Source organism: Pseudophryne corroboree, chromosome 6 (genome assembly GCF_028390025.1).
Source record: "Pseudophryne corroboree isolate aPseCor3 chromosome 6, aPseCor3.hap2, whole genome shotgun sequence".
Taxonomy (NCBI): domain Eukaryota; kingdom Metazoa; phylum Chordata; class Amphibia; order Anura; family Myobatrachidae; genus Pseudophryne; species Pseudophryne corroboree.
The window spans coordinates 813,538,991-813,564,113 of record NC_086449.1 but is presented as its reverse complement, the minus strand read 5'-3'; the positions used below and the strand labels follow the sequence as shown (position 1 = coordinate 813,564,113).

At 48.4% G+C, this 25,123-nt stretch overlaps 1 protein-coding gene across 1 annotated transcript in view; it reads left to right on the top strand.

Moving 5' to 3' along the window:
* The window catches only part of LOC134934698 (prostaglandin-E(2) 9-reductase-like), a 78,009-nt gene that overhangs the window by 10,047 nt on the left and 42,839 nt on the right, over nucleotides 1-25,123 (top strand). Inside the window, exons 2-3 of the mRNA XM_063930070.1 lie at nucleotides 18,492-18,659; nucleotides 20,214-20,330. Of these exons, the coding sequence (XP_063786140.1) occupies nucleotides 18,492-18,659; nucleotides 20,214-20,330 (285 nt within the window). The remainder of the gene's footprint in view (nucleotides 1-18,491; nucleotides 18,660-20,213; nucleotides 20,331-25,123) is intronic.

The following is a 25,123-nucleotide window of genomic DNA, read 5'->3' as shown; positions in this document are numbered from 1 at the left end:
AACAACAGACGTGTCGTCGGGATCAGTTGGGATTTTGGAAAATTCAGAATCCACCCGTGTTGTTGGAGCACTACTTGAGTTAGTGCTACTCCGACCTCCAGCTGTTCTCTGGATCTTGCCCTTATCAGGAGATCGTCCAAGTAAGGGATAATTAAGACGCCTTCTCTTCGAAGAAGGATCATCATTTCGGCCATTACCTTGGTAAAGACCCGGGGTGCCGTGGACAATCCAAACGGCAGCGTCTGAAACTGATAATGACAGTTTTGGACCACGAACCTGAGGTACCCTTGGTGTGAAGGACAAATTGGAACATGAAGGTAAGCATCCTTGATGTCCAAGGACACCATAAAATCCCCTTCTTCCAGATTCGCTATCACTGCTCTGAGTGACTCCATCTTGAACTTGAATTTTTGTATGTACAGGTTCAGAGATTTTAGATTTAGAATCGGTCTTACCGAGCCGTCCGGCTTCGGTACCACAAATAGCGTGGAGTAATACCCCTGTCCCTGTTGTAGGAGGGGTACCTTGACTATCACCTGCTGAGAATACAGCTTGTGAATGGCCTCCAATACCGTCGCCCTGTCGGAGGGAGACGTTGGCAAAGCAGACTTTAGGAAACGGCGAGGAGGGGACTTCTCGAATTCCAACCTGTAACCCTGAGATACTACCTGCAGGATCCAGGGGTCCACCTGTGCAAATATCTCTCTGTGCATCTCGCATATAAAGAAATGCATCCTTTAACTGCTCTATAGTCAGTAAAATACTGTCCCTATCCAGGGTATCAATATTTTCAGACAGTGACTCCGACCAAGCCACGCCAGCACTGCACATCCAGGCTGAGGCGATTGCTGGTCTCAGTATAACACCCGTATGTGTGTATATACTTTTTAATGTATTCTCCAGCCTCCTATCAGCTGGATCCTTGAGGGCGGCCGTATCAGGAGACGGTAACGCCACTTGCTTTGATAAGCGTGTGAGCGCCTTATCCACCCTAGGAGGTGTTTCCCAGCGCGCCCTAACCTCTGGCGGGAAAGGGTATAATGCCAATAACTTCTTTGAAATTAGCAGTTTTCTATCTGGGGTAACCCACGCTTCATCACACACTTCATTCAGTTCCTCTGATTCAGGAAAAACTATCGGTAGTTTTTTCACACCCCACATAATACCCCTTTTTGTGGTACTTGCAGTATCAGAGATATGCAAAGCCTCCTTCATTGCCGTGATCATATAACGTGTGGCCCTACTGGAAAATACGTTTGTTTCTTCACTGTCGACACTGGATTCAGTGTCAGTGTCTGGGTCTGTGTCGACCGACTGAGGTAAAGGGCGTTTTACAGCCCCTGACGGTGTCTGAGACGCCTGGACAGGTACTAACTGGTTTGCCGGCTGTCTCATGTCGTCAACCGACTTTTGTAGCGTGCTGACACTATCCCGTAATTCCATAAACAAAGCCATCCATTCTGGTGTCGACTCCCTAGGGGGTGACATCACCATTACAGGCAATTGCTCCGCCTCCACGCCAACATCGTCCTCATACATGTCGACACACACGTACCGACACACAGCAGACACACAGGGAATGCTCTGATAGAAGACAGGACCCCACTAGCCCTTTGGGGAGACAGAGGGAGAGTTTGCCAGCACACACCCAAGCGCTATAAATATATATAGGGACAACCTTAATAAGTGTGTTCCCTTTATAGCAGCTCAAATATTATAAATATCGCCAATAAGTGCCCCCCCCCTCTCTGTTTTTACCCTGTTTCTGTAGTGCAGTGCAGGGGAGAGTCCTGGGAGCCTTCCTCGCAGCGGAGCTGGGCAGGAAAATGGCGCTGTGTGCTGAGGAGAATAGGCCCCGCCCCCTTTTCGGCGGGCTTCTTCTCCCGGTTTTTTTGGAACCTGGCAGGGGTTAAATACATCCATATAGCCCCAGGGGCTATATGTGATATATTTTAGCCAGAATAGGTATATTACATTGCTGCCCAGGGCGCCCCCCCCAGCGCCCTGCACCCTCAGTGACCGCTGGTGTGAAGTGTGCGGAGAGCAATGGCGCACAGCTGCAGTGCTGTGCGCTACCTCATGAAGACTGAGACGTCTTCTGCCGCCGGTTTCTGGACCTCTTCTCTATTCGGCATCTGCAAGGGGGTCGGCGGCGCGGCTCCGGTGACCCATCCAGGCTGTACCTGTGATCGTCCCTCTGGAGCTAGTGTCCAGTAGCCTAAGAAGCAAATCCATCCTGCACGCAGGTGAGTTCACTTCTTCTCCCCTTAGTCCCGCGTTGCAGTGAGCCTGTTGCCAGCAGGACTCACTGAAAATAAAAAACCTAACAAACTTTTTCTAAGCAGCTCTTTAGGAGAGCCACCTAGATTGCACCCTGCTCGGACGGGCACAAAAACCTAACTGAGGCTTGGAGGAGGGTCATAGGGGGAGGAGCCAGTACACACCACCTAGTGGTCAAACTTTTAAATTTTGTGCCTTGTCTCCTGCGGAGCCGCTATTCCCCATGGTCCTGACGGAGTCCCAGCATCCACTAGGACGTCAGAGAAATACCGATGTGCTAGTAGGTTTCCCTTGTAATTATCCCTGGCAAAGTCCTTGTATTTCCTTATCTGGCTTAATGTACAGTATAAGCAGGGTGTAGTATGGTATGCCGGCGGCTGGGCTCCCGGCGACTAGTATACCGACAGCGTGGCAAGCGCAAAGGAGCCCCTTGCGGGCTCGCTGCGATCGCCACGCTGCGCTCGCCATGCTGCGGGCACGGTGGCATGCTACGAGCGCCACGCTGTTTATTCTCCCTCCAGGGGGTTGTGGACCCCCCACGAGGGAGAATATGTGTCGGTTTGCCGGGTGTCGGGATTCCGGCGCCGATATACTGTGCGCTGGGATCCGGCATTCGGCAACCAGAAGACCACCCGTATAAGCAGTCTCTCCTTGCTCTCACTAGTTCTCACTGTGCAGTAGGTAAGAAGTCACTCGTCTCTATTTAGAAGGCATACTCAGGGTGCAATGCATTATGACAGTTCTCACCCTCAGCTGGATATCCTGCTAATCCCTGCTTTGCTGTTACGCTGCTCTATGTAAGTGCAAACTGAAGGGTAATACTCTGCTGGGGAAATAGGGATTGCTAGGTGACACAGGGAGCAGGCGCTGCAGCAGTCGCAAATTAGAAGTAGCACTTTATAGACTTTTACTGAGTGGCTCTCACACACAGCCGCTGCCTGTCAGCTGCTCTCAGTGGCACCTCCATTTTCTGACAGGAATTTTCCACTGGCTGAGATGCCCTTCTCTCTCACAGCTACCTCAGACCGTGTCCTGACCAACTGTCCTCCCGCCAACTGTCACTGCTCATGTGACCTGCCCGTGACCTCCAGAGCCGCTGCCGAGGCTGCTGGGAATTATCTGCCTGTAAAATCAAATGTACATACTCTGTAGCGTGCCACACGTAATACCTCATATTGCAGTGTATTACAGGAGCATGCTGAAGCCAGTGGTGGCGCCCTTGGACGCAGATTCACAGGCTTTTACCCGATTTTCCTCAGCTCTCCGCTCTCATCATACAGGATTGCACACATCAGGCTGACTCTGAGTCAGACACAAGGGGAACTGCGGATGGATTTTCAATCCGCCACAGTTTGCTGGCGGAATCTAATAAAAATTTTTAAAAACATGTTTTTTTTTGGTGTTTTTTTTTGGGTAATAGCATATCTATTTATATTAGAAGGGATTAGGTACTTGGTTTGTCTTTTTTGGAGGCACAAGTATTATTTATATATTTTTTAAAAGATTATTATTATTTTTAATTTTTTTAAATGGAATGGGAAAAACCCGAAAAAAAATTGCGTGGGGTCCCCCTTCCAAAGCATAACCAGCCTCGGGCTCTTCGAGCTGGTCCTGGTTCTAAAAATCCGGGGGAAAAACGGACAGGGGATCCCCCGTATTTTTAAAACCAGCACCGGGCTCTGCGCCTGGTGCTGGTGCAAAAAATGCGGGGGGACAAAAAGAGTAGGGGTCCCCCGTATTTTTTACACCAGCATCGGGCTCCACTAGCTGGACAGATAATGCCACAGCCGCGGGTCACTTTTATACAGTGCCCTGCGGCCGTGGCATTAAATATCCAACTAGTCACCCCTGGCCGGGGTACCCTGGGGGAGTGGGGACCCCTTCAATCAAGGGGTCCCCCCCCAGCCACCCAAGGGCCAGGGGTGAAGCCCGAGGCTGTCCCCCCCATCCAAAGGCTGCGGATGGGGGGCTGATAGCCTTGAGAAAATTGAAAGAATATTGTTTTTTCCAGTAGTACTACAAGTCCCAGCAAGCCTCCCCCGCAAGCTGGTACTTGGAGAACCACAAGTACCAGCATGCGGGAGAAAAACGGGCCCGCTGGTACCTGTAGTTCTAATGGAAAAAAAATACCCAAATAAAAACAGGAGACACACACCGTGACAGTAAAACTTTATTTCACACATGTCGACACACACATACTTACCTATGTTGACACGAAGCAGTCGGTCCTCTTCTCCAAGTAGAATCCACGGGTACCTGAAAATAAAAGATAATTATACTCACCTGATCCAGGGTCCAGATTATAATCCACGTACTTGGCAAAACAACAAACCGAACACCCGGACCAAACGGACTGAAAGGGGTCCCATGTTTACACATGGGACCCCTTTCCACGAATGCAGAGACACCCCCGTGACAGCTGTCACAGAAGTGTCTCTTCAGCCAATCAGGAAGCGCCACTCCGTGGCACTCACCTGATTGGCTCTGTGCGCGTCTGAGAGAGGCTGGCGGCCGGGGGGGAATTACCGGTGCGCTGGCTGAGGGAGGCTGGCGGCCGGGGGGGGGAAATTACCGGTGTGCTGGCTGAGGGAGGCTGGCGGCCGGGGGGGGGAGAATTACCGGTGCGCTGGCTGAGGGAGGCTGGCGGCCGGGGGGGGGGGGAAATTACCGGTGCGCTGGCTGAGGGAGGCTGGCGGCCGGGGGGGGGTGAATTACCGGTGTGCTGGCTGAGGGAGGCTGGCGGCCGGGGGGGGGGAATTACCGGGGTGCTGGCTGAGGGAGGCTGGCGGCCGGGGGTCGAATTACCGCTGCGAGCAGGGCTGAGGGAGGCTGGCGGGATGGATGGGGCGGCCAGTGGAGGAAAGGGACTGGCGGGCGGAGAGGGGTTAATTTGCGGTGCGGGAGGCTGGCGGTGCAGTGTGGCTGTGCGGTGGCTGGTCACTGCGGCTGGGGCGGTGAAGTGGCCGGAGGGGTATGGAGCACAGAGCGTCACCTGCAGCACGAGACAAAAGTAGGCGGACACTAGCAGCCAGTGTCCGCCTACTTATCGTTCAGTTGGGGGGAAGTTTTCCCCTACACCTGAACGATTGGTTGAGAAAATCAAACAGGTTTGATTTTCCCAACTAGTTGGTCAGACCGTTTCTGACCGTTTTTTAGCGTGTGGGAGCAAACGGCTGATAATCGTTTGCTCCCACACACTGCCAGATTATCTTTCCAACCAGCCAACTAGTTGGCTGGTTGGAAAGATATCGTCCTGGTGTATGGCTAGCTTAAGAAAGAGTGCATTTAGTCAGGGTTTATAGTAGAGATGAGCGGGTTCGGTTCCTCGGAATCCGAACCCGCCCGAACTTCAGCTTTTTTTACACGGATCCGAGCGACTCGGATCTTCCCGCCTTGCTCGGTTAACCCGAGCGCGCCCGAACGTCATCATGACGCTGTCGGATTCTCGCGAGGCTCGGATTCTATCGCGAGACTCGGATTCTATATAAGGAGCCGCGCGTCGCCGCCATTTTCACACGTGCATTGAGATTGATAGGGAGAGGACGTGGCTGGCGTCCTCTCCATTTAGATTAGAAGAGAGAGAGTGAGATTGAGACAGAGACACTTGATTTACTGGAGCTTAGGAGTACTAGAGAGTGCAGAGTTTACTAGTGACTGACCACTGACCAGTGACCACCAGTGCAGTTTTATTTAATATAATCCGTTCTCTGCCTGAAAAAAACGATACACAGTGACTCAGTCACATACCATATCTGTGCTCAGCCCAGTGTGCTGCATCATCTATGTATAATATCTGACTGTGCTCACACAGCTTAATTGTGGGGGAGACTGGGGAGCAGTTATAGGTTATAGCAGGAGCCAGGAGTACATATTATTAAAATTAAACAGTGCACACTTTTGCTGCAGGAGTGCCACTGCCAGTGTGACTGACCAGTGACCTGACCACACTGACCACCAGTATAGTATACTATATTGTGATTGCCTGAAAAAGTTAAACACTCGTCGTGTGACTTGTGTGGTGTTTTTTTATTCTATAAAAAACTCATTCTGCTGACAGACAGTGTCCAGCAGGTCCGTCATTATATAATATATACCTGTCCGGCTGCAGTAGTGATATATATATTTTTTTTATATCATTATTTATCATCCAGTCGCAGCAGACACAGTACGGTAGTTCATGGCTGTAGCTACCTCTGTGTCGGCACTCGGCAGTCCATCCATAATTGTATACCACCTACCCGTGGTTTTTTTTTTCTTTCTTCTTTATACATACTACATCTCATTATCATCCAGTCTATATTAGCAGCAGACACAGTACAGTACGGTAGTCCACGGCTGTAGCTACCTCTGTGTCGGCACTCGGCAGCCCATCCATAATTGTATACCACCTACCCGTGGTTTTTTTCTTCTTCTTTATACATACTACATCTCATTATCATCCAGTCTATATTAGCAGCAGACACAGTACAGTACGGTAGTTCACGGCTGTAGCTACCTCTGTGTCGGCACTCGGCAGTCCATCCATAATTGTATACCACCTACCCGTGGTTTTTCTTTCTTCTTTATACATACTACATCTCATTATCAACCAGTCTATATTAGCAGCAGACACAGTACAGTACGGTAGTCCACGGCTGTAGCTACCTCTGTGTCTGCACTCGGCAGTCCGTCCATAATTGTATACCACCTACCCGTGGTTTTTTTTTCTTTCTTCTTTAAACATACTACATCTCATTATCATCCAGTCTATATTAGCAGCAGACACAGTACAGTACGGTAGTCCACGGCTGTAGCTACCTCTGTGTCGGCACTCGGCAGTCCATCCATAATTGTATACCACCTACCCGTGGTTTTTTTTTTCTTCTTTATACATACTACATCTCATTATCATCCAGTCTATATTAGCAGCAGACACAGTACAGTACGGTAGTCCACGGCTGTAGCTACCTCTGTGTCGGCACTCGGCAGTCCATCCATAATTGTATACCACCTACCCGTGGTTTTTTTTTTCTTTCTTCTTTATACATACTACATCTCATTATCATCCAGTCTATATTAGCAGCAGACACAGTACAGTACGGTAGTCCATGGCTGTAGCTACCTCTGTGTCGGCACTCGGCAGTCCGTCCATAATTGTATACCACCTACCCGTGTTTTTTTTTTCTTTCTTCTTTATACATACTACATCTCATTATCATCCAGTCTATATTAGCAGCAGACACAGTACAGTACGGTAGTCCACGGCTGTAGCTACCTCTGTGTCGGCACTCGGCAGTCCATCCATAATTGTATACCACCTACCCATGTTTTTTTCTTCTTCTTTATACATACTACATCTCATTATCATCCAGTCTATATTAGCAGCAGACACAGTACAGTACGGTAGTCCACGGCTGTAGCTACCTCTGTGTCGGCACTCGGCAGTCCATCCATAATTGTATACCACCTACCCGTGGTTTTTTTTTCTTTCTTCTTTATACATACTACATCTCATTATCATCCAGTCTATATTAGCAGCAGACACAGTACAGTACGGTAGTCCACGGCTGTAGCTACCTCTGTGTCGGCACTCGGCAGTCCGTCCATAATTGTATACCACCTACCCGTGGTTTTTTTTTCTTTCTTCTTTATACATACATACTACATCTCATTATCAACCAGTCTATATCAGCAGCAGACACAGTACAGTACGGTAGTCCACGGCTGTAGCTACCTCTGTGTCGGCACTCAGCAGTCCATCCATAATTGTATACCACCTACCCGTGGTTTTTTTTTTCTTCTTTATACATACTACATCTCATTATCATCCAGTCTATATTAGCAGCAGACACAGTACAGTACGGTAGTCCATGGCTGTAGCTACCTCTGTGTCGGCACTCGGCAGTCCGTCCATAATTGTATACCACCTACCCGTGGTTTTTTTTTCTTTCTTCTTTATACATACATACTACATCTCTTTATCAACCAGTCTATATTAGCAGCAGACACAGTACAGTACGGTAGTCCACGGCTGTAGCTACCTCTGTGTCGGCACTCGGCAGTCCATCCATAATTGTATACTAGTATCCATCCATCTCCATTGTTTACCTGAGGTGCCTTTTAGTTGTGCCTATTAAAATATGGAGAACAAAAATGTTGAGGTTCCAAAATTAGGGAAAGATCAAGATCCACTTCCACCTCGTGCTGAAGCTGCTGCCACTAGTCATGGCCGAGACGATGAAATGCCAGCAACGTCGTCTGCCAAGGCCGATGCCCAATGTCATAGTACAGAGCATGTCAAATCCAAAACACCAAATATCAGTAAAAAAAGGACTCCAAAACCTAAAATAAAATTGTCGGAGGAGAAGCGTAAACTTGCCAATATGCCATTTACCACACGGAGTGGCAAGGAACGGCTGAGGCCCTGGCCTATGTTCATGGCTAGTGGTTCAGCTTCACATGAGGATGGAAGCACTCAGCCTCTCGCTAGAAAAATGAAAAGACTCAAGCTGGAAAAAGCACAGCAAAGAACTGTGCGTTCTTCGAAATCCCAAATCCACAAGGAGAGTCCAATTGTGTCGGTTGCGATGCCTGACCTTCCCAACACTGGACGTGAAGAGCATGAGCCTTCCACCATTTGCACGCCCCCTGCAAGTGCTGGAAGGAGCACCCGCAGTCCAGTTCCTGATAGTCAGATTGAAGATGTCAGTGTTGAAGTACACCAGGATGAGGAGGATATGGGTGTTGCTGGCGCTGGGGAGGAAATTGACCAGGAGGATTCTGATGGTGAGGTGGTTTGTTTAAGTCAGGCACCCGGGGAGACACCTGTTGTCCGTGGGAGGAATATGGCCGTTGACATGCCTGGTGAAAATACCAAAAAAATCAGCTCTTCGGTGTGGAAGTATTTCACCAGAAATGCGGACAACATTTGTCAAGCCGTGTGTTCCCTTTGTCAAGCTGTAATAAGTAGGGGTAAGGACGTTAACCACCTCGGAACATCCTCCCTTATACGTCACCTGCAGCGCATTCATAATAAGTCAGTGACAAGTTCAAAAACTTTGGCCGACAGCGGAAGCAGTCCACTGACCAGTAAATCCCTTCCTCTTGTAACCAAGCTCACGCAAACCACCCCACCAACTCCCTCAGTGTCAATTTCCTCCTTCCCCAGGAATGCCAATAGTCCTGCAGGCCATGTCACTGGCAATTCTGATGATTCCTCTCCTGCCTGGGATTCCTCCGATGCATCCTTGCGTGTAACGCCTACTGCTGCTGGCGCTGCTGTTGTTGCTGCTGGGAGTCGATGGTCATCCCAGAGGGGAAGTCGTAAGCCCACTTGTACTACTTCCAGTAAGCAATTGACTGTTCAACAGTCCTTTGCGAGGAAGATGAAATATCACAGCAGTCATCCTACTGCAAAGCGGATAACTGAGGCCTTGGCATCCTGGGTGGTGAGAAACGTGGTTCCGGTATCCATCATTACTGCAGAGCCAACTAGAGACTTGTTGGAGGTACTGTGTCCCCGGTACCAAATACCATCTAGGTTCCATTTCTCTAGGCAGGCGATACCGAAAATGTACACAGACCTCAGAAAAAGAGTCACCAGTGTCCTAAAAAATGCAGCTGTACCCAATGTCCACTTAACCACGGACATGTGGACAAGTGGAGCAGGGCAGGGTCAGGACTATATGACTGTGACAGCCCACTGGGTAGATGTATGGACTCCCGCCGCAAGAACAGCAGCGGCGGCACCAGTAGCAGCATCTCGCAAACGCCAACTCTTTCCTAGGCAGGCTACGCTTTGTATCACCGGTTTCCAGAATACGCACACAGCTGAAAACCTCTTACGGCAACTGAGGAAGATCATCGCGGAATGGCTTACCCCAATTGGACTCTCCTGTGGATTTGTGGCATCGGACAACGCCAGCAATATTGTGTGTGCATTAAATATGGGCAAATTCCAGCACGTCCCATGTTTTGCACATACCTTGAATTTGGTGGTGCAGAATTTTTAAAAAAACGACAGGGGCGTGCAAGAGATGCTGTCGGTGGCCAGAAGAATTGCGGGACACTTTCGGCATACAGGCACCACGTACAGAAGACTGGAGCACCACCAAAAACTACTGAACCTGCCCTGCCATCATCTGAAGCAAGAAGTGGTAACGAGGTGGAATTCAACCCTCTATATGCTTCAGAGGTTGGAGGAGCAGCAAAAGGCAATTCAAGCCTATACAATTGAGCACGATATAGGAGGTGGAATGCACCTGTCTCAAGCGCAGTGGAGAATGATTTCAACGTTGTGCAAGGTTCTGATGCCCTTTGAACTTGCCACACGTGAAGTCAGTTCAGACACTGCCAGCCTGAGTCAGGTCATTCCCCTCATCAGGCTTTTGCAGAAGAAGCTGGAGACATTGAAGGAGGAGCTAACACGGAGCGATTCCGCTAGGCATGTGGGACTTGTGGATGGAGCCCTTAATTCGCTTAACAAGGATTCACGGGTGGTCAATCTGTTGAAATCAGAGCACTACATTTTGGCCACCATGCTCGATCCTAGATTTAAAGCCTACCTTGGATCTCTCTTTCCGGCAGACACAAGTCTGCTGGGGTTGAAAGACCTGCTGGTGAGAAAATTGTCAAGTCAAGCGGAACGCGACCTGTCAACATCTCCTCCTTCACATTCTCCCGCAACTGGGGGTGCGAGGAAAAGGCTCAGAATTCCGAGCCCACCCGCTGGCGGTGATGCAGGGCAGTCTGGAGCGACTGCTGATGCTGACATCTGGTCCGGACTGAAGGACCTGACAACGATTACGGACATGTCGTCTACTGTCACTGCATATGATTCTCTCAACATTGAAAGAATGGTGGAGGATTATATGAGTGACCGCATCTAAGTAGGCACGTCACACAGTCCGTACTTATACTGGCAGGAAAAAGAGGCAATTTGGAGGCCCTTGCACAAACTGGCTTTATTCTACCTAAGTTGCCCTCCCACAAGTGTGTACTCCGAAAGAGTGTTTAGTGCCGCCGCTCACCTTGTCAGCAATCGGCGTACGAGGTTACATCCAGAAAATGTGGAGAAGATGATGTTCATTAAAATGAATTATAATCAATTCCTCCGCGGAGACATTGACCAGCAGCAATTGCCTCCACAAAGTACACAGGGAGCTGAGATGGTGGATTCCAGTGGGGACGAATTGATAATCTGTGAGGAGGGGGATGTACACGGTGATATATCGGAGGATGATGATGAGGTGGACATCTTGCCTCTGTAGAGCCAGTTTGTGCAAGGAGAGATTAATTGCTTCTTTTTTGGGGGGGGTCCAAACCAACCCGTCATATCAGTCACAGTCGTGTGGCAGACCCTGTCACTGAAATGATGGGTTGGTTAAAGTGTGCATGTCCTGTTTTGTTTATACAACATAAGGGTGGGTGGGAGGGCCCAAGGACAATTCCATCTTGCACCTCTTTTTTCTTTTATTTTTCTTTGCGTCATGTGCTGTTTGGGGAGGGTTTTTTGGAAGGGCCATCCTGCGTGACACTGCAGTGCCACTCCTAGATGGGCCCGGTGTTTGTGTCGGCCACTAGGGTCGCTTATCTTACTCACACAGTCAGCTACCTCATTGCGCCTCTTTTTTTCTTTGCGTCATGTGCTGTTTGGGGAGGGTTTTTTGGAAGGGACATCCTGCGTGACACTGCAGTGCCACTCCTAGATGGGCCCGGTGTTTGTGTCGGCCACTAGGGTCGCTTATCTTACTCACACAGCTACCTCATTGCGCCTCTTTTTTTCTTTGCGTCATGTGCTGTTTGGGGAGGGTTTTTTGGAAGGGACATCCTGCGTGACACTGCAGTGCCACTCCTAGATGGGCCCGGTGTTTGTGTCGGCCACTAGGGTCGCTTATCTTACTCACACAGCGACCTCGGTGCAAATTTTAGGACTAAAAATAATATTGTGAGGTGTGAGGTATTCAGAATAGACTGAAAATGAGTGGAAATTATGGTTTTTGAGGTTAATAATACTTTGGGATCAAAATGACCCCCAAATTCTATGATTTAAGCTGTTTTTTAGGGTTTTTTGAAAAAAACACCCGAATCCAAAACACACCCGAATCCGACAAAAAAAATTCGGTGAGGTTTTGCCAAAACGCGGTCGAACCCAAAACACGGCCGCGGAACCGAACCCAAAACCAAAACACAAAACCCGAAAAATTTCCGGCGCTCATCTCTAGTTTATAGTACAATTACCCTGTGATATACATCCAGTTCTTACTGTGTAGTGTTATATCTATTGTTATATAGCTGTGTAAGCTAGTCCAGTGCAGTATTATTGTCTGTAATAACCTTTGCATTGTACAAACTGTGACTATATGTGTGTGCATTAGATAGCTGAGTGGTGTCCATCTCGTGTCTTTCACTTAACTTGCAATCCCTATATTCTATAACCTGAGGGGGCTTGGTGCGTCAGGTGTTATTTAATATAGGATTTTCACAAAGATATACTGTATTACGTATTTTTCTCTGTGATTTAGTCACCATATCTCTCCTTTATCTCTGCTAGTGCTGACTACACTGCGCAGGGGTTTGGGTTTAGGGATATAATGCTGCTGATAATTGTACTGTGTTACCTGATACTGCAAGTTATATCATGTCTGCTTCTGAGGGTAACGGTTCTGGGGCGGAACACACTGCCGGTGTTGCTGAAGCCACAGGCACATATGGGGAGAATATAGCAACTGTGGGCTCTGGTTCTGGGGGCTCCTTGCCCCCCAGTGGGACTGTGGCAACGGAGGCAAATACTGACCCTCCGTGGGCCGCTTTTTCCACGCTTCTGCATATGCTAGTTCATAAACTAACACCCCCTATGGGACCCCCAATGCCGGTACAGCCGTATGTGGTCCCTGCAGCTAACCCGCCGTGGGCGGACGATTTATCTGCTCAATTAAAGTAGTTGAACCAGTCCCTGACTACTAAAAAGTCTGACCAACGCTCGCCTAAGTCCAAGAGGTCCTCTAAGCGAACGCTCGTCTCCTCACAATCCACTGCTGTCACTGACATCTCGTCTGATGAAGACAGCACATACACTGACTCCACAGGTTCTGACCCAGATACGGCTGATGGGGAGGGTAGTTCACATGTGGATGTTCCTGATCTTTTGGAGGCTATTAAGTTAATTCTGCAGATTACAGATGATCCTGAGCCATCCGTTCCTCCTAAGAAACCAGATAGGTTCAAGCGTCATAAGGTGATTAAACAAGTTTTACCTCACTCTGACCACCTAGTGGATATACGTCAGGAACCCTGGCAAAGCCCGGGTACGAAGTTTGTGCCTCAAAAGAAGATGCTGGCTCGCTATCCCCTCGCGCCAGAGCTGTCTAAGAATTGGGAAACGCCTCCTCCAGTATACTCACATGTGGCTAGGATGGTGGTTTCCTCAGCTCTACCTGTCACTACCGTCACGTCTCTAAAAGAGCCTACGGATAAACATGTCGAGGGTTGTCTAAAAGCGATTTACACCCTCACGGGTGCTGCACAAAGGCCCACTATTGCAGCTACATGGGCGGCAGAGGCTATTGAAGCATGGGCCTGGGAGTAAGAAGCTGAAATCTCCTCTGACCATGCTAGACATATATTGTCACAGCTTCTCGCTATATTAAAGAGGCGGCTTCTGATGCCGGTATCCTAGCAGCCAAGGCCTCTACTACGTCAGTCCTGGCTCGCAGGATATTGTGGCTGAGATCCTGGTCTGTGGATCTGGACTCTAGAAAAAGCCTGGAGGTACTCACTTTCAAGGGGGATATTCTGTTTGGGGAGGACATAAATAAAATAGTGGCTAACTTGGCTACTGCCAAAACTGCCTGTCTGCCTAATACAGCTCCTTCTGTGTCGAAGGCCAAAGGCACGTCCTTTCGCCCCTTTCGTCCTTCAGGTAAAGCAAAAGGTTACGCCATATACTTCAAAAAATGACCCCCTCATAGATTTTGCCAGACAGACGTCCTGTCGGACCAGACAAAGGCAAACACTCTGCATTCGGTGGTACAGACCCTCCTGGATACAGGAGTTGTAGTACAGGTGCCTCTTGCTCAGAAGGGCCGGGGGTACTATTCTCCGCTGTTTCTAGTCCCGAAACTGAATGGTTCCTCCCGGCCCATTCTCAACCTCAAGGCAGTGAACAAGTTTGTGAAGGTTTCCAAGTTCCGTATGGAAACCCTTCGCTCTATAGTTCTGGCCTTGGAACCTGGGGACTACATGGTCTCCCTGGACATACAGGATGCTTACCTGCATATTCCTATAGCAGTGTCACATCAACAATACCTGAGGTTCGCTATTGGCAACCTCCATTACCAGTTTCGGGCATTACCTTTTAGTTTAACAACGGCTCCGCGAGTCTTCACCAAAGTTATGGCGGTGATGACGGTGGTACTCCGCCGTCAAGGGGTCAGGATACTGCCGTATCTGGACGACTTGTTAATCCTGGCAAATTCCCCAGATCTTCTCCTGCGTCATCTGGATATGACGGTCCGTTTTCTACAAGCTCACGGGTGGCTCATCAACTGGAAGAAATCCTCCCTGGTCCCTGCTCAGAGCATGGTGCATCTGGGAGCGCTGTTGGACACTCAAAACCAGAGGTTGTTCTTGTCTCAGGAGAAAGTCCTGAAACTTCAGGACAGGATTCGTTGCTTCCTTTCTCGTCCGTAAGTGTCGATACATTCGGCAATGCAGGTGCTGGGCCTCATGGTATCAGCATTCGACATGGTGGAGTATGCTCAATTCCATTCTCGCCCCCTCCAGAAGCTGATTCTAGCCAAGTGGGACGGCCTGCCTCACCGGATCAGGTCTCAAATTATCTCTTTGACTCCGGAGGTCCGTCTGTCGTTGCTCTGGTGGCTCCAGGACCGACAATTGTGCAGAGGCCGTTCCTTCTGGATATCCAACTGGGTCCTGTTGACGACAGATGCCAGTCTAAGAGGTTGGGGCACGGTGCTGGAGCAGCACTCCTTGCAGGGTCGGTGGACCAAGGAGGAATCTCTCCTCTCGATCAACATTCTGGAATTGCAGGCGGTCTTCAATGCGTTGAACCTAGCCCAGCATTTGATTCAGAACTGTCCTGTTCAAGTACAGTCGGACAACGCCACCACAGTGGCTTACATAAATCTTCAAGGTGGCACTCGAAGCCGTTTGGCAATGAAGGAAGCCTCACGGATTCTACGTTGGGCAGAACGCCATCTACCGGCAATATCAGCAATATTCATTCCGGAAGTTCTGAATTGGGAAGCGGACTTTCTCAGTCGTCAGGACGTGCATGCCGGCGAGTGGGGCCTCCATCCAGAAGTGTTTCAACTCCTCGTGGAAAGGTGGGGTCTTCCAGATGTGGATCTGATGGCGTCTCGACACAATCACAAGGTTCCGGTCTTCGGAGCAAGGACAAGGGATCCTCAAGCAGCATTCGTGGATGCGCTGGCAGTGCCGTGGAGGTTTCGGCTGCCATACGTGTTCCCTCCGGTGTCACTCCTGCCCAGGGTAATTCGGAAGTTCAAGCAAGAAAAAGGAAATCTGCTTCTCATAGCTCCAGCGTGGCCCAGACGGCACTGGTTCTCAGACCTGCAAGGCCTATAGTCAGAGCGTCCACTTCTACTTCCACAACGCCCAGACCTCCTCGTTCAGGGCCCCTGTGTCTACCAGGACCTAGCCCGGCTGTCTTTGATGGCGTGGCTCTTGAAGCTTCCGTCTTAAGAGCTAAGGGTTTTTCTGAAGAGGTCATTAAAACTATGTTGCGGGCCCGGAAACCGGCCTCTGCTCGGATTTACCATCGGGTCTGGCATTCCTACTTTGTTTGGTGCGCATCTAACCATTATGACGCTTCCAAGTTTAGTACAGCCAAACTTTTGGCTTTTCTACAGCAGGGCATAGATTTAGGCCTGCGTCTGGCCTCCCTCAAGGTTCATATTTCTGCCTTGTCGGTGTGGTTTTAGAGAAAAATTGCGACTTTACCTGATGTTCATACTTTCACTCAGGGTGTGTTGCGTATCCAACCTCCCTATTTCGCGCCTATGGCTCCTTGGGACTTGTCGGTGGTTTTGGAGGCGTTACAAGAGTCTCCATTTGAACCTCTTGGTTCAAGCTGACCTTAAGTGGCTTTCCCTTAAGGTGGTGTTTCTGTTGGTTATTGCCTCTGCTAGAAGAGTGTCGGATTTGGATGCCTTGTCTTGTAGTTCCCCATATCTGATTTTTCACCGTGACCGGGCGGTTCTTAGGACTCGTCCCGGATATTTGCCTAAGGTGGTTTCTACGTTCCACCTTAAACAGGAGATTGTGGTTCCAGCTTTTGTCTCTCCTGATTTGTCTCCCAAAGAGCGGTCTTTGGATGTGGTACGGGCTCTCTGTATCTATGTGAAGAGAACTGCTTCTATTCGAAAGTCTGATTCTCTCTTTGTTTTGTTTGGATTTCACAAACGTGGCTGGCCTGCTCACAAGCAGACCCTGGCCAGGTAGATCAGAATGGTGATTGCGCATGCTTATGTGAAGGCTGGTCTGTCAGCTCCTGTTCACATTACGGCCCATTCTACTTGGTCTGTTGGACCTTCTTGGGCGGCCCAACGTGGTGCGACCCTTGATCAATTGTGCAAGGCAGCTACGTGGTCCTCCGGGAACACGTTCATAAGGTTCTATGCCTTCAATACTGCCGCTTCCCAGGATGCTTCCTTTGGACGCCGGGTTCTTGTGCCCGCTACAGTGCGTCCCCTCCCATAAGGAACTGCTTTAGGACATCCCCAATGTCCAGACTTGTGGAGCCCAGTGTACCCCGCAGCAGAAAACGAGTTTTATGGTAAGAACTTACCCTTGTTAAAACTCTTTCTGCGAGGTACACTGGGCTCCACAAGGCGCCCACCCTGACGCACTTTGCTTCTTTGGGTTGATATGGCATTAGCCGCTGACACTTCTCTTGTCGTGAGAGTGTGGTGTATGTGGCTACTAACCGTTGTCGTCTCTTTTCCTGCTACTGCATTGGGCTGGTTAACTAAACTGAGCTCCTGTGCTGGGAGGCGGGGTGATATAGGAGGCGGCTCTGTGCATCTTCGGAAGAAGGTCAAAGCTTTGAGCCTGTTGGTGCCTCGGATCAAGATCCTACTCTACACCCCATTGTCCAGACTTGTGGAGCCCAGTGTACCTCGCAGAAAGAGTTTTAACAAGGGTAAGTTCTTACCATAAAACTTGTTTTTTGTAAGCAGCGCTACTGGGGGTACAACTCTACAGGGAGTAAAACTACAGGGGGCACAGCTACAGGGGGAACAACTACTGGGGGCACAGCTACAAGGGGCACAGCTACAGGGAGCAAAACTACTGGGGACACAACTACTGAGGGCACAGTACTGGGGGCAAAACTACTGGGGGCACAGCTACAGGGGGCAAAACAAGAGGGGGCACAACTACTGAAGGCACAGTACTGGGGGCAAAACTACTGGGGGCACAGCTACAGGGGGCAAAACAAGAGGGGGCACAACTACTGAGGGCACAGTACTGGGGGCAAAACTACTGTGGGTACAGCTACAGCGGGCACAACTACTGAAGGCACAGTACTGAGGGCAAAACTACTGGGGGCACAGTTACAGGGGGCACAGTTACAGGGGGCACAACTATTGAGGGCACAGTACTGGGGGCAAAACTACTGGGGGCACAGCTACAGGGGGCAAAACAACAGGAGGCACAACTACTGAGGGCAAAGTACTGGGGGCAAAACCACTGGGGGCACAGCTACAGGGGGCCCAACTACTGAGGGCACCGTACAGGGGGCAAAACTACTGGGGGAACAGCTACAGGGGGCAAAATAACAGGGGCACAACTACTGAGGGCACAGTACTGGGGGCAAAACTACTGGGGCCACAGCTACAGGGGGCTCAACTACTGAGGGCACAGTACTGGGGACAAAACTACTGGGGGCACAGCTACAGGGGGCACAACTCAACAGGGGGCACAGCCCTACAGGGGGCACAACTACAGAGGGCAAAACTACAGGGGGCACAGCTACAGGGGGCACAGCTACAGGGGGCATTACTGTGACCATGCCCCAAAGGTAACTTTCGCCCTGAGTGCAACAAGGTCTAGAACCGGCCCAGGCCACTATGTTCCCATCTCTTTAAGGTGGCGTTAGCTAGTGGTGCGTTACCGCCTTTGATAAATTGGCCAGACAGTAAAATACAGGGAAATCCTCTGGAACATGATCTTTGTCTCATTTCTTGCAGTATACCAAGGAACAGGGTTACGACAGCACAAAGGTCGCCATCGAGGTCGGATATCGTCACATTGATGGCGCGTTTATATACGGCAATGAGGTGGAGGTTGGTAAGGCCATCAGAGAGAAGATTGCGGATGGGACAGTGAAGAGAGGTGACATCTTCTATACTGGGAAGGTAACGACCCGTTTCCTCACACGTATGGCGTATATTAGTATGTAAATGAGAATGTCTTTATTCAGACACGCAGAAACATGCGCACACACACACACGGGGTAGATTTATCAAAGCGTACAGATAGATAAAGTGGAGAGAGATAAACTACCAGCCAATCAGCTCCTAACTGCCTTGTTACAGTCTGTGTTTGAAAAATGACAGTAGGAGCTGATTGGTTGGTACTTTATCTCTCTCCAAGCTTTGATTATTCTACCCCGCAGAAACATGTATATTGGGGCATGCTTAGCAATCAGTGGCGATAAGGATGATTTAATCCTCACAGTGATAAATAAACACTTCTCAATGCAGTTTAACAGGAAAAAAATAATAAACAGGGACAGTGAGAAATGCTGACCTGCTCACTTGCTCCGGAGATAGTGGCGGTTAGAACCTGGGGAAATGATCGGCAGCAGTGCGGCTTGTGTGACCGGCTGCCAGATAAAGGAATATTTTTAAATGATAAAAATCATCAATCATTAAATAATAATAAAAACTAGCTGATGTGCCCGGTTTCAATCAGGCAAAGGTTGGCTGGGCGTAACATTTTACCCCTCAGGAGTCAAATTTCGAAAAATCCCTGCTTAGTGTGTGGCAGCAAATAACTATCACAGTTTCCAGACCAGCCAACAGGTCACATGTTCCAGGTCACCAAGCAGGTGCACAGGGAGAGTTCAGCAACTGTCACATTTTCCAGAGCACAATGGTAATGAATTGTAATTGGCAGGCGGTCGTTTTGCTACATAACTCAGAAACAAAGCAACCAATTACAACGCCAATATTTTTCCGCAAATCTATTTTCCAAGAGCTATAATTTGGTATATGACATGGCGGGTCATTCCGAGTTGATCGTAGCTGTGCTAAATTTAGCACAGCTACGATCTTCTTCCCTGACATGCGGGGGGGACGCCCAACACAGGGCTAGTCCTCCCAGCATGTCAGTCCGGCACCCCCTCGCAGAAGTGCAAAGGCATCGCACAGCGGCGATGCCTTTGCACTTCAAGAGTAGCTCCCGGCCATTGCAGCTTTAGCGTGCTGGCCGGGAGCTGCTCATTGCTCCCCGGCCCGCAGCCCCCCGTTCGGTCCGGTCACGTCTGGGTTGGCCGGACCAAACCCACGAAACGGCGGCCAAACACCGCCGTTCCGCCCCCTCCCATCCAGCGATCGCCTCTGCCTGTCAATCAGGCAGAGGCGATCGCATCCCTGCTATGGCCTTCGGCACTACGGCGCATGCACAGCAGGGACCCGTTCGCAGCGAGCAAATGGGTCAGAATGACCCCCATGATCTGCTCAGACAATGGCATCATAGAGATAAGTCACTTATAAAAGTCGTCCTACAGCTACTAATATATAGATGCTTTATTCAGTGCATAGTAGAGTTGCTTTATATCTGTTCTCATGAATATTGGCTAAGATTGCAACATAACAGACTGCAACATAACTGCTTCTATATGTGATAGGTTCACTTTAACTTATTAAATCAAGTTAACCAGTTCATTACCCAATTTATTTTGGCAGCTTTGGGGTAATAATCACACCCCTGACCGGGTCCGTCCAGCTCTTGAGAATACTCTGAAGGATCTCCAGCTGGATTACATCGATCTCTTCATTATTCACACACCTATGGATTTAAAGGTTTGTTTATACATATGGTTACTATGGGTTACAGCACATTTCAGCTAATATCAGGTTGCTATCGCATACAGCACATTTCAGCTTTGATCTTGCTGCAATACGTTATAGCTCATATTATTATATATATGGTTGCTGTCAGTTACAAGATATCCCTTCTTATTACTGGTTGCTATGGGTAACATCCCATCTGAGCTTATGGCCCAAAGCACCAATGTGATTCTGACGAGATAGCCCCCAGATATAGGGCCTAATTCATCATGGGTAGTTTTTCGGAGAAATTGTAGTTGTCTGCGAGCAGAAAGGCGTCGTCCCCGACAGTAAGAAAAAAACGCCCCGTGGAAGTTTGCGAACGCACTGCAGATCGCTATCCACGCGCAGGTACATATGCAATTCCCGGAACATCAAAGAGACTTTGCTGTCTGAGAAAATGTGAGTAGGTCTGAGGCTACCACTAATCTGCGACAGACGGGCTAGAAGTGGTCTGCGCTGACGTTCGAGACCCTCCCCAAGAACGCCTGGCAACGTCTGCATTTTTTACGACACACCCTGAAAACGTCAGGTTTCCGCCCAGACACGTCGGCTTCCTGTCCGTCAAACCGCCTACTTTGGGATTACGATCTGTACTCATTTCCTGTTGCTATTACCCTCACGCGTGCGCAATGTGAGCGCTAAACATGCGCAGTCGTTCTATAATCACTCAATTGGTGAATTCTCTGAATAGCGATCCATGCTGAACGAAGCCCTTAAAGCGATATTAGTTTTATGAAAAAACAGTGTACTATATATTTGCCCAATGGTGTGTTGCTTACACATGTGTATCAGTATTTACAAATTGTCCTATCCAGAGTCATGAAAGTAATATTAGGTAGGAAACAACAGCACTGTATATGGCATTGTACTGATATTATGGCAGAAACAATAGCACAGTATATGACATTGGCCCTCATTCCGAGTTGTTCGCTCGCTAGTTGCTTTTAGCAGCATTGCACACGCTAGGCCGCCGCCCTCTGGGAGTGTATCTTAGTTTAGCAGAATAGTGAACGAAAGATTAGCAGAACTGCTACTAAATAATTCCTTGCAGTTTCTGAGTAGCTCCAGACCTACTCCTAGACTGCGATCACCTCAGTCCGTTTAGTTCCTGGTTTGACGTCACAAACACGCCCTGCATTTGGCCAGCCAAACCCCCGTTTCCCCAGCCACTCCTGCGTTTTTACTTGGCACGCCTGCGTTTTTTAGCACTGTAAACGCTGATTTACAATACAGGACTAAAAGCAACACTTTAAAAAGACATTTCATACACTTTAAATGAAGCCGCTGCGGCCGCTATACTTAATCCACAACCTACGTACTTATTACACCATTAGCGTATAGAGTTCCATACCGTGTACGGACTTTGCGTACACACAGCGCGTACACACCCAAAGTTACACAGTGAACCCTTAACAGATATGCATGCGATAGTAATACACTTTAAACCTTAGCAGGGAAAGAAAAACACGACACCAGATTTGTATTTAAACTGCTGGGTTCCGACACCACAGCATATTATTACTGGAAGGGGGTTACAATCACAAAGCAATACAATACAAAAGAATAATGGCTACAGTCAATGGTACATACTTGTTTGAATTTCGCCGCGCTATACAGTCTGGTCCTCGGTCATCTAGATAGATAACTTTCTGAGTCTTGAGAGAGAGAGAGAGACCAGGCCTGCAGGTGGCTCCTTTTATACAATCTTCCAAAACTTAACACAATGGATACTGTAATCTCTTTGTCCATTTTACACAGGGATTGTCATTTACAGTACAGGAGAGGTCATAGGTTGTTTTGAATAGGTGGGCGATGTCTGTTCACGATGCACTTGTGGGTGGTCTCCTCTGGGTTCCCGCCGCATACCTAATGTACAGTAAATACAGTTTATATCTATATTCTGCTCCTGCACATAACTATTCACAGGAACGTGCAATCTTCTGCAAACCAACACCAGAATATTACATTTAAAATACCCTACGGCTGGACACCAAACACCACCTTATAACCTTGTTCTGTCCCCTCCTATCCTGTAAAGGTGAATCCCTTTGTTCTGATACCATTTAAACTGTTGTAACTTGCTGGTGTGATGCAGGGAGACTATGTGTACATTCTGCACTATTTGGATTAAATATGTAATGCGTTTTGATAGCTTTTCCATGCGTCCACAAACCCTACCGTAAATACTCATACCACGCGCTAATGCGCAGGACCACGGGAGCGACCATACGCAAATTGTGAATATGCGCACGCACAGCAGAACAAGTACACGCACGGAGGCCATCTGTGTGTAGTTTGTACGTGATGTGTGTACTGCAATATTTTTCGACTTCGACAGTCCACCCTTTGGCAGTCACCAATAACTGCCACTACCTAAATTAATAAACAGAAAAATATCTATACAATATCTACAGAAACTTGGATGGTCGGGGGAGAGTTGTAGGTGGGAAATATATGACCTAGTGGGATAGTAAAAGCATGTATGTATGAATCCATGTCTGAGGGGCATGTATCATCGTGCCGTATATGTTCTACATAAGCTTCGAGGTATTGCGAAGTATACATTAAATCCTTCTCATCCCGTATTAAGGGTCTGTAAATGGGCCAACAAACACTACTGAGCTCTTTTCGGCTTCTTGTTCCAACAAATGGGGTGCACATTTAGTTGATGATACATGGAGGGGGAAACATATGTGAGTGCTAGTATATGTGGATATCACCTGTCGACTATGTGTGCCATTAACTGGAGGTTGCAGAGATGAAGATAAGACATATATCTAAAAATACATTCACATAAACATTTTGGGTAGGGCTGATGTCTTTTTCCGGATGGATGTACCTGGGCAGAGGGGGAGACAAAAGAAAAACGGTTGAAAGAAACAGGCCATGAAATTCATTTGCAATCCTTATCATAACACTGTCTTTATGGATGGGTCATAAATTAAATCTGCTGCTATAACCGCGCCCTCGCTCCTTAGACTCATCAATTTTGTGCCGTGCTTACGCCGCATTAGAATTTGAACACACCTAAATATCGAACCAATAATTATGACGACTCCCAGGATACAAAGGAGAAACTTCCCCACACTCATAATGACATTCTAAACCCACTCTCCTAAACCTGAGAACCATTTGCGTAGGTTCAATCATGAGACCCAGCCGGTCAGTTCATTACAGTCGCTAAGGTAAGGTTGTGCTTCCTCCTAAACTCCCACTTCAACTGCAAGATATCGTCCATCTTTTGATCGATAATCTCCGTTGGGTTGTCAGTGCTGTTTGTAATATACGTACAGCACTTCACACCATATTGAGTTGCCAGAGTAACACAGTACCCACCTGTCACGGCTGTGACATAATTAAGGACCATCCTGTGCTGAATCAGTTCCTTCTTGTAAGCTTGTAACTCCCTTCCCGTATACCTCAAGGTGTCGTCATACATCTCAGTGATATTATCTATCAAGTTCGCTAGCGCATGGATATACCTATAATTTATAGTTCCTCTGGCAGTACGGGTAATGTTTAATGCGAGAAGGAACTGAATCCCGGTGGATTCGTGGATCAAATCAGAGGCTGCGTGCTCTGCCCTATCTATGAGGTGTCTCTTGATGATGTGTTCATAGTGAGTATGAGTATAAGGAGCCTGAGCACTGCGGTTAACGTCTTTCATTTTATCATGGGTTATGGTCATGACCTCTGGTAGTACTCTCCCAATATAACACAATCCCTCTGAGCTCGGGGCAAGCCACTTGTACGCTTTCCTCCCACATATGAAATAGGCATCATCTGGGAGAACATAGGGGACAAAATATAACATCACCATATTACAAATTTTCCAAGTAAAGAAACCCATCCCTAGTTCTCCCATCTGCTCAGTACAAGTATCGGGCTGGATGATATGAGCACAATACCCTGACAATACTTTTCCAACCCACATGGTCTTGCTTCCATGAGTATACCTATACCGGAAATACCTCCCACTGTTGGCTATTTGGCGTACAAGTTCAGAGTCTATGGGTATCCTATCCGCTCTGTATGAAAAGGTCATTGTCTGGTTATTCCACGTCACTTCCCAATTTCCCGGTTTTCGGTAATTGGAAATACTAAAACACAATAAGGACCTGTCTACATGATACTGGTGGAGCTTCAAACTAGGGGGCCTAGAGATATTGAATTTCTTGTCCACCGGTCTCCCACCCCGCAATTTGAGTACCTCATCTATTGCTAAAGGGTATGGTACTAATCCTGACTTTCTCTGACCTTGAGGTACTTGTGAGCACACCCAACATTCTGTCTGGTTTAACTTACCCACTAGTGAGTGGTAATCACTCAACGGATGACGGTCCATGTTGATATTAAGGTTGGACTGACATCTCTGGATGTACCCATCCTCTACTATATTCTCACAATTCCTACAAATACAATATTCATCAGACAATAACCCCTCACAGTGCCTCCGAGCTCCCTGACTACCAGAGCGCTTACTGATGCCAGCCTTTACTAAAGTGATGTGCTGCTCCTGAGATCCTACAAATTCATACTCGCCATCAGAACCCATTCCAGATCCCTGCTCGACCTCTCTGGGACCCTCACCAAAACAACCTGTCCTGATCAAAACCAGAATTACTAACAGAACCCGAAACGCAGTCTCTTGTGATCGATCCATTTCGTTAGGGGAAAAGAGGAAAATAAGAAGGAGGAAAGAAAGGAAAATGCAGGGGGAGGTGAAAAAAGAAAAATGGTGCGACAACCGTTCTAGATCTTGT